General features: G+C 30.1%; 1 protein-coding gene across 2 annotated transcripts; it reads right to left on the bottom strand.

The window, feature by feature from the left end:
• Nucleotides 1-2290: 2290 nt before the first annotated feature.
• LOC108344848 (homeobox-leucine zipper protein ANTHOCYANINLESS 2) lies at nt 2291-6874 on the bottom strand. Of its 2 annotated transcripts, XM_017583361.1 has the most exons (10): nt 6725-6874; nt 6438-6471; nt 5258-5494; nt 5034-5151; nt 4252-4947; nt 4056-4157; nt 3759-3971; nt 3500-3674; nt 3044-3405; nt 2291-2971 (listed from the first exon to the last, which is right to left on the bottom strand). In XM_017583361.1, the coding sequence occupies exons 3-10, from the start codon at nt 5470-5472 to the stop codon at nt 2615-2617; spliced, it is 2238 nt and encodes a 745-aa protein (XP_017438850.1). In that variant the 5' UTR covers nt 5473-5494; nt 6438-6471; nt 6725-6874; the 3' UTR covers nt 2291-2614. The 2 variants fall into 2 exon arrangements, with proteins under 2 accessions (XP_017438850.1, XP_017438851.1); XM_017583362.1 differs by lacking the exons at nt 6438-6471; nt 6725-6874 and adding an exon at nt 5753-5831.
• Nucleotides 6875-10349: the final 3475 nt, after the last annotated feature.

Genomic DNA, 10349 nt, shown 5'->3' with positions numbered 1-10349 from the left:
AATGAGAAGCAACATCTTCTATAATAGTTTTCTTGTAAATTTGTGGATTATCTTCTAATAATAGTTCATTTATTGGATTAATTGATGCATTCTATGAAATCAAGCTTTTAAAGAAGCTTGCTACTAAAATTTTGGATCCTACATCCCTTCATAAGACTTGATGATACACACTTACAAAATGATTTTGTACCACGAGATAACTTCCCTCACCCTCCCTTTCAAACACTTTAAACCAACCTTATATCTTACAAATCTTAGTTTGGAGGTTGAACTCACAACATCTCCCACCCTCCCTTTCAACTTTACCACTAGACCAACCTTATAAATTCCACATCATTGACAATTGAAAAACCTATACATCTAATAGTGTTGAAAAGCGAATTCTACAAGTGACTTGGATTATATGTGATGTAATACATGTGATGTGTATGTTGTTTTGTTGTTTTCAACTCTTCTAAATTAAGTCCTTATTTCAAAAAGAAAAATATAAATCTCAATCACTAATGAAATAGTCAACTATTGAAATTATCATAATCAAAATTAGTATTACTTAATTACCTACACATTGAGTATTTCTTTTAGATTAGGAGAGCAAGCGAAGAAAAAAAATGCAATTGAGTTCATGTAATTAACAAGAAAATCTCTAAAAAGACTATCATTGAAAAAATATCTAACTTTCTTACTATGATCCCTTGAATAAAAGGTTTTCAATTCCATGAAACCTTCTCATTCCACGTAACATCTCATCCAAAACCTCAACACCAATATCATGATTCACTACTTGGAAAAATACTCATTCCTTATGCCCATCTACTCTTGTCAAGTGCTTCAACACACACAAACACAAATCTTTAGTATAGTAATTTCCAATTATTGTATAAAAGACAAAAAAATATTAAAAGTAACAAAAATGATAATATTGAAATAAATATTTGGTTGCACATAAAAAGCAAGGCGTGAAATGTTGAAAGTCCATATCAATTAAATTAGAGTAAGTAAGTACAAACATTTTCTTACAAATCAATTTTCTAAAGTTATAAATCAATTTTATGAGATTAAAATATGTGTAAAATTCACTTATTCTACCAAATTGTTTGTTGAATCTATTTTTCCCACTACTATCACATCGTTATCAATCACTAAATTAATATTTAATTCCTATATAAAAATATAATTATAAACTTTTTTTACAAATCAATTTATTAAAATTAAACTTAAACTTAATCGTAAACAAGATATTATTAAGATTGTTTCTACGCTTACCCGGAGAGGCGGTAGACGCAAGAGAGTAGATTATACAATTTTCCCTCTAACTATCATTTCTTCACTCATTTTTCTGTTTCAACAGTAAATCCGTACTACAATTTTATGCGTCTTGTAAAGTCACTAGTCAAAAAATTTCAAATGCAAATTTTATTGAAATTCAAATTGAAAATACACTCACAATTACATTAAAAATGTGCTAATAAAAACTTGTATTCATTCATTTAATTGTGTTTATAATCATTTAAATAACATCTTGTAACCTGTTGCAGTTACTATATCATGTGGCTGGCCTAGATAAGATAATGTCAGTTTTAAAATAAATAAAGTTTTATGAAACAATATCAATACAAAAAATTATTTAACAATCCCTTAAAACATAATTACAGCTACTAAAATATATTTTCTTCCTGCTTAAACAAACTATAATATATAAAATAATATGTATGTTTTATAGTTTCATTATATCTCTGGTTTATTCATAATAGGCGCAATGTACTCAACAATTTATAGAACTAGACTTTTAGGGTATTTCATTATAAATAATATGTTTCTATGCATAAACTTGCAAGAATTATGTTCACATTGGAATGTTTGGGTAATGAAATAAAACTGATGCAAATAATAAAACACAAAAAGTTTAAAATATTAATTCATAGAAAAGTTCAAAATATTATTTTAATGTGGATATCAATTTATTTAAAACTGTTAAGATAAAAGCAAAGAATATATATGCCAAAGAAAAAGCAAAGAAAAAGAAGTCAAAAAGTCTGAAATTCTTAGTAAAAGGAATGCAGCCAACAACTAAAAAAGATGATTTCTATGTAAATAATAACATTAATTATCTTCTGTTTGTTCAAGTTATTATTCCTCAATCAACATAGAACAACATTGTTGTTCACAAAACTCAATAGGATGTTTTTGAAAAATCAATCATCTCAATAAATTACCATCTTAAAAAGAATATAAAAAAGAAGGAACAAAACTAGGTATCATCATATAAACCACATAAAATAACAAAGCAACACATGCAATATCAAATACACTGAAGAAGTAAAGTTTTAACTGCGAACAACAAAGTCTAACATTTTATGGAAATAAAGGGTTCATGAGTATATGTAAAAGTTAAGACTAATTAGGGTAAACGAGTCAATACCCGAACCACCACAAAACAAAGCAAAAGCTTGCTTTTTTCAGGTCGGTTCGTTCTTGACTCAACCTGTTCTTCCTCTATTCTAGAACAATACTCATGCACCCAAAATACAAGCACCATGTTTTCTTTCAGAAGAAAATAAAAGAAAGTTCTTTGGTTTTTGAGATAGAAATAAGTCTTTAACTATAAGGAAACTGTTCAGGAAACTCCCAATGCTTCTTTGACCTTTTGAATGGTGCATGAAAGGAGGGAATTAATAGTTTGAACTGACTCCAATGTGAACTTGGCTGAAGGGTTGTCATTCTGCAACATTTGTAATCCAACTGTCAGCAAACAGCTACCACCACCACCATCATTGTTGTCACTGTTGTTTGAATGGCCATCTGGCAGAATAGCAAATCCTGACGGACGAAGAGAGACAAATGATGAATCTCCAGAGTTCATCATCATCATGTTCAAAGACTGCATGTTGATTGGAGAGTACACCACCATCGACCCAGATGCATCGGTCCACGACTCTTGCAGATACAGCACGTTCCCCTCATTATTAGCATACTGCAAACAAAACAATACATTATAACAACAATCTTTCTTCAAACACATATAAAGATTGTTGAAGGCACTTACGTGAAGAATGGAAACACAGTTTCCATGATCTTGCCCTTTAGGAACATGGAGCATCTCCTTCATTGGACCACCTTTGGACAACATGTCCCATTCCCCTCGCAGCTGTTCATTACGTAAAAAGTCAAACACCCTTTGTCGAGGCACTGGCAACCAGACACAAGTTGAAGCGCTCAACACATAGCCAGGAACCTCATTTGGATCATCCACAATTTTCCGAGCCATGATTTTCATGTCATCAGCAAGACTACCGATGTGAAGAACATCCCACTTGCGTGCAGATGAAGCACAAATCCCTGAGCAGAAATACTCGTTCATGCGCTGAGCCAGCTTCAACACGCTTCTCCTATTGGATTGGCTAAGGACTGATATATATAAAAGGATATCCATTATGTTCAACTTCATCGGATTAATCAAAAGTGAACAGGTTATGTTTAAGACAGTGACAACATGAAATACCTGTAGGGTCATCAGATGGACCAGGAGGAGTCATGAGGATTGCCAAGCATTCACACTGTCTTAGGAGAGATGCAATCCATCTCTGAGCACCAAAGCCAATACCAGAACTAACCAATGGACGACAAAGTTGGTGGATGACACTCTCATCATACTGGGAATGTTCCACCCAAGTAATCTACAACAGTGCAATGAATTAGCTTACCAACAATCTAGTAAATACTATAAATTTCCTAAGATATCTTACTCTTCTAACACTTACCTTGGACAAACCATTGGGCATATCCTGAATAACACAACCAGAAGGAAGCCTCCTGCAACTCATTGATGGATGTGAATTGGAAGCATTACGCATAATATCAATGGAAACATCGACCACAACCCATACACCTTCAGCATGGTGCTTGCAAAACCTGAGCAAAGTCATTTGACGAGTAGGGACCAGTGGGGAAAGCAATTGAAGTTCAGCTAACATCTGAAAAGCATTTCCAAATTAGTTTGGGTCAAGCTAGCAAAAGATCAAACACAAACACACACACACATCTATATATATATATACCAGTTGCAAAGCTCCATTTCTCGTTCCATTTGTGCCACCAGATAACACATCCAAAGTGCAAGCACTAGCCACCATAGATGAAAACATCTCTTGCCACCGATCCTGTTGAAATAAACAAATACAGTGAGTTAAATGCTCAAAACTTTCGACAAAATCAATTAAACTTTGATTGACACTAAGAAATTAGGCAGCATACCACATCCATGAAAGTTTCCACAAGGCCCAAGCTGCTGGCTAGTACAACTCCAGTTGCTCTTGTAGCTTCAATCACATATCCAGCAGGTTTTGTTCCAACAAAAGTAGGAAACATTCTTGCATATTCATCACAGTTTAGAACTTCATTCCTACCATCAGAACTCTTAATCCAAAGAGGGTTATCTTGTCGAGCCATCTTAACCAGTTCATCCATAGCATTTATGGCAATATCTATAAGCATAGATCTGTCAAGATGGATTTCGTTTCCCATCATTCCCAGTGGTGCTCTAGCACCCATACTTGCCATTGCAGGTGAAGAGCCTAAAGCTCCATCACCCAAATCAAAGCCAATTGGCACGGGCATGCCAAAATTGCTTGAACCACCAATTCCATTTCTTCCAATAGCAAGGTCAAGGCCAGAATTTGGGGGTGTCAGAGACATAGGACTGGCCAGTGATGAAAGGGACCTGCCCAAGAACTTGTTTGCTAATGTACAGATCCGGTTCAGTTCATCCTTCAATCGAGCATTTTCAATTCTTGTCTGGTGCTCCTCCAGTGAAATTTGACCAGGAATCGCTGGACCACCACAGTTGTTACAGATAGGATTAGCCAAAGCTTCCTTCATCACACCATTCTCAGCTCGAAGCTTGTCATTCTCCTGCTTAAGAACCATGTTCTCGTGCCTCTCCAATTGTGTCTGATTCAACAAAATCGATTCTCTTACTACAATATTCTCAATGTAACAACCAAGAAATGCAAGTAATTTTAATGCTTTCGACTTACTTTCATCTGGGTTCGTCGATTTTGAAACCAGAACTTCACTTGCTTGTTCTCCAAGCCAAGCCTCTTGCTGAGATCGGTTCTTTGCTTCTCATCAGGATGAGGACACTCCTTAAAGAATCTAAAACAAAAACAAATGAACAACAAAAAACACCAACGCAAAATTAACGAATGATAAGAATCACATTTGAAATAAATAAGAAACAAAAGATTTCCTAATTGCATACGCTTCAAGATCCTGAATCTGTTGAGGAGTGTGTCTGTGATATTTCTTCTTCTTTCTCTGTGGTTGATCATCGCCAACATCTTGTTCATCACCAGATCCACCATCAAAGTTATCACTTTCAGAGCGACTTTCATAGTCATCATCCCTAATCCTCCCCAGCAAATTACTCGTATCAAAACTCTCTCCCATCATACCCATTTCATTACGACCTTCCATTTCTCCTTGTTGCAGTGATAATCTGATTACCAACAACAACAACAACAGAAGTTAGAAGATGTTCAGCAAATCAAAACCATAATCCAAACAAAACAAATAACCAAACAAGACACACAGAAAAGGCTCTAAACCAAATGGGAGATGAATCACAGTATATAAATACAAGATAAAGCAATTTTTTCTTCAAAATGTTGATGCATGCAGAAGAAAAGAAGTGGATCAACCACAAAAAACTGGGTCTAAAGTGATTCTACGGAAAACTATCAACTACAACTCTTACTCAATCACCAACCACAATTCAAGTTGTAGTTTCTGAACAAACCCTCAATCTCAAACCCTATCAAAGGTCACGAATCGTTTACTCTCTCGGAAAAAAACATGCAAGTACTCTCAATGTTGTTTATAGTGTTCTCTAGACTGCTTCTAGAATTGTTAATCTTACTTCTGTGAAGGTAACTTTTCAACCTGGTTTTTGACATGTTCACAACATTAAACTCCTTCGGGTTAAAAGATTTGACGCATGCACAAAAAGTAAAAGTTAAAAAGTTTTTCCTTCTTGAGACTCCATGCATGACTTTTAATCAATAGAATTAAATTATTCCAGTTGCAAAAAAACAAAATTATTTTTACCAACTCCAATTGCCATAACACATCAAAGTAGAAAAATAAAAAGGCACAAACAAAAATAAATGCTCTTAATTGTTTCTCTTTCATGTGTTTCACAAATTACGTGACAAAACAATTCTTTTGTTTTTTCTTTCAAAACCCAAAATGGTCTCAAAAACCAAATCCATACAAACACAACAATTTGGAGAGTTGACTTTGTACAGCTACAAACAAATTCAAGATTCACTTCTTTTCAAATGCATAGCATCAAATCTAATACAAGTTTTTAAAATCCAAAAAAAAAAGCAAAAACATGAACTATAAAGGAATAAACTTGGGTACAAAATCAAAAATTATACCTTCAGATCCTTCAGCACGTTTTTTCAATAGGATCTGTCGAAAAGAAAATAATAGAGAAAATATTAGATGATATGTTACTATTCAATGACATTAACACATGTTAAATAAATAAATATAAAAAAATTATTTTTTTATTCCACAATAATAACAAGTGAACAGATATAATAGCAGAATTGACATGCATAGACTCAAAGGAAGAAAAAAAATTTAGTAATTTGTGGATAATTGTTGCCTCAAAACCACATATTTCTCTTAAAGAAATAAATAAAGTAATTAAAAAGATAACCTTTTGGATCAAAACTCAAAACCCAATTCCTATTTTGAAAACCAATGTGTATGTGTGTCACTCTGGTTGATCCTCTCTTTCTTCACTGAATTGCATGCAGAGTTTTTCTCTCAAAATCTTCTTAAATTTGAGAGTCTTTTTCTCTGTTCTTTCTCTGTATAAACTCGCTTGTTTTACTTCAGACATTGACAATATATATAGTAGTGAAAGCCGTGTGGGTCCCACCGACAAACAGACAACAGTTACGTATGTTGTTTTCTCTTTCTAGTAGCACCACCAGGATAGTTACCAAAGACTACTGAGCCCAAGGGCAATATGGTAATTTCAATCAGTGGGGTCTGTTGATAAAACAAAAACATGTGTAACATGACTCTGTAATTGATAAAATAAAAATATTCAATTTATATATTTTTTTAAAATTTTATAAAAAGCAAAAAAGAAATGAAAAAAGAATTCTTAATTTGCATGCAAGGGTGAATTTGAATATTATTTTATACTATAAATGAAGATTGGGTAGATAAAGAAAGAAAATCACAAAATACCCTATTTTTTATGTTTTAAATAATTTTTGCACTTTTTCCTAAGAAGGTAAAAAACAAAAACTTTCTTAAACGGTGTAACGCCTCTTAAAATAATGCAAGATTTATGATAAGACTGTCACTTCTACTTTTTTAATTTCTTTTCGTTTAATTTTTTTCTTAATATTAGTATAATACTTTTATGTAATAGCATTTACTATTATGTTTGTAAATCATTAAAAATTACTTATTAATGTTTACTCATTTAATACTTTTCAACAATATATTTAATATAATATAGTTAAATAATACATAAAATGTTTAGCATTTAATATTGTCAAAAAATAAAATTAATTATTGAAAGAAGGATTGTTTTTTATATTTGCTTAGAATTCAGGTATCTGATGATTTTACAAGAGCATTATCTCAACCAATTGTTCAAAAGTTTCCAGTTAAATCTATGTTGTACTCTTACTTCTATTGTTCAAATCTACAATCTAAGTATGGCTAAAAATGATTTATTCACAAAAAGAAATTTTCATATTTTCTTTTATCAATTATGAGTAACAATATTTTTTAAAAGAAACTTAGAAATCAAAATCCCCACTCTTTTTTCAATTATTCCTATTAAGAATTGACATGTATAGTTTTAAAGGATGAAAGAAAAAAAAAAGTATACTATATAAATATTAAATAAAATAACAAAAAAAAATTCTGAATTTTGACAAAAAAAAAAACAGGCAAATATTATTGTTCTTCCATACATTACAAAGCACTATTACATCAAAAAAGTTTACCCTTTGACTATTATACATTTTGTAAGGTTTTATTTCCAATGAATTTGTCAGTTATCTTCTAGTACTCTTTTATATTTACATATATCTGTCATTTCAATTTTCAATACATTCATTTCAAATATCAAACAATAAAAAAGTAAAAAAAAAAATACATGTATTACCTTTTGTACACTCTACCAAGTTTGAATCATATCTTCCTCTTCTTCTAAAATAAAAGAATGGCATGAATCATTATGTATTATTAAATTGAGAAAAGAAGAAAGGTGATTGAATTAAGATGAAAATACGTTTTGAGTGTTATCACGAGTACTTTATTTATATTATAAAAATGAAATCAATAAAATAGGTAAAAAGGATTTGATATCTCTGAATAAAGATATGATATTAAAATAAATAATAACTTTTTTATTAACATATATACAATTTTAATATTCTAAGATTTGATATAATGTTACTATTCTTGACTATAATTATCTGTTGTTTGTATTATAAAGAAAGAATTTAATTATAATTAATTAAATAAAATAAACTAAAAAATTTTAAAAATATATATAATTTTTTTAAAGTATGTAAAAAAAATCTAGACCCTTTTAACTGAGTCCTAGTTCATGGCACCTAATAATTAAGTTCCTTTCATTCTCCAAATATTAGTAAAACAACTTTATATGTTTATAATAGCTTAGCATCTAAATTTGAAAATAACTATGAGGAACTATAATTAACTACGGGAAGGAAGTATGTTTTCAGTAATTTAATTATTTAAATATTTGAAATGAAAATAAAATAAAATAGAGTGTTTAATAGTCCCATTGTTTAGAAGTCAAAATCTAAGAAAGTTTAAATTTTTTTTTTAATTTTCTAAGACATCTTTTAATAATGAAAGTGTCACAAAGCATAAACTTCAAATCAAACTATATCTCAAATAAGGAGTAAACGATTTATTTATCTTTCAAACATTCCATTGTAATGATCAATCATTCTCTTTATTGTTCTAATTTAACTATGACAATTTTTTTTTCAAATTACAAGAGAAATATTTATATCTACAAACACTTTCACTTTTCATGTATACTAATTCAATGTAGGGAAAATAAAAAAAAAATATATATATATATATATATATATATATATATATATATATATATATATTTACCAATATATGTTTAAAGTAAGTAAAATTCAAAAATGTATACATGGTTGAACCTATTAATACTTATATTTATGTTACTTTAATAACATAAATAAGACTTCACTAACTTTTGTCATATGAGGCAAAAGTTACAAGTCCACACTACGGATGGATTTATCTCATAAAGAGATATTAAAATATCATATTCAATTATTTAATCACAATTCAGAATTTATAATAATATAGTATTGTTTTATTTTAATTTAGAATTTATAATAATATAGTATTGTTTTATTTTTTCATATAAATTATTAATTTTTCATTTATCCTCCCATCATTTAAAAAGTTTGTAAGAATAAAATTGTGATGAAATTCTAATTTTCAAAATGAACAATATCTCATAAATATGATGTGATTGATGCTAACGATGTATTGATGGAGTTTGAATTGAAACATTGATGTTGTTTGAAAAAAAAACTCCTTATTCCATATTCTACTCTATAAAAGACAAAATTGTAATAATTGATCATAACTCACTCTCAGTATATTTAGGATAAGACTCCAAACTTATTTATTTATTTGTAGTTAAATATATATATATATATATATATATATATATATATATATATATATAAAAGAATAGAGTATAAATCACCTTAATTGACCAGGAGAAATAATGATGTCTTCTTTTATTGTAAGAACTTAGAAAATAGAGTATTAGAATAGATAAGTGTTTTAAAATAATGAGACCGAGTACTTTAATTTTAAATAATTCAATAATATAAATAGAATTTCTTAAAGTCACCTCATTATCTAAAACATTAGTCATCTCTCTAAAACTCTTTCTTCGAGTTTTCTCTCCTTTCTCTCTAAAAATTATAACTTCTCGATTATCTGTTTGACGATCAGGAAGTACTTAGGAGATTACAATTGTGCAATCTCCATTATTTATCGATCAGTTTCTAGTCTAGAGCAAGTAAGTTTCAGTTCCTTTTCTTTTCGCTCTTAGGTTGAGATCATGATTGGTGACTTCTTCTCATATGTGTTTTTAATCCCTTTTTTTAGTTATTTGTTAATCTAAGGTCCTAAGGACTTATTCCGATCACAAATTGGTGATTTGTAAACGTTTCTAGAGTTTCTTGTGCTTGAAACAACGGTTGTGCATGTTTAGAGCTTGGTAG

This window comes from Vigna angularis, chromosome 8 (genome assembly GCF_016808095.1).
Source record: "Vigna angularis cultivar LongXiaoDou No.4 chromosome 8, ASM1680809v1, whole genome shotgun sequence".
NCBI classification, from domain to species: domain Eukaryota; kingdom Viridiplantae; phylum Streptophyta; class Magnoliopsida; order Fabales; family Fabaceae; genus Vigna; species Vigna angularis.
This window is presented reverse-complemented; position numbering and strand designations above follow the sequence as displayed.

Coding starts and splice junctions, on each gene's coding strand:
- LOC108344848 (XM_017583361.1), bottom strand. CDS start 5,472: ATGGAAGGTCGTAATGAAATGGGTATGATGGGAGAGAGTTTTGATACG. Junction 3,675..3,758: donor TGCCCAATGGTTTGTCCAAG/GTAAGTGTTAGA, acceptor GCACTGTTGTAG/ATTACTTGGGTGGAACATTC. Junction 3,406..3,499: donor TCCATCTGATGACCCTACAG/GTATTTCATGTT, acceptor TATATATATCAG/TCCTTAGCCAATCCAATAGG.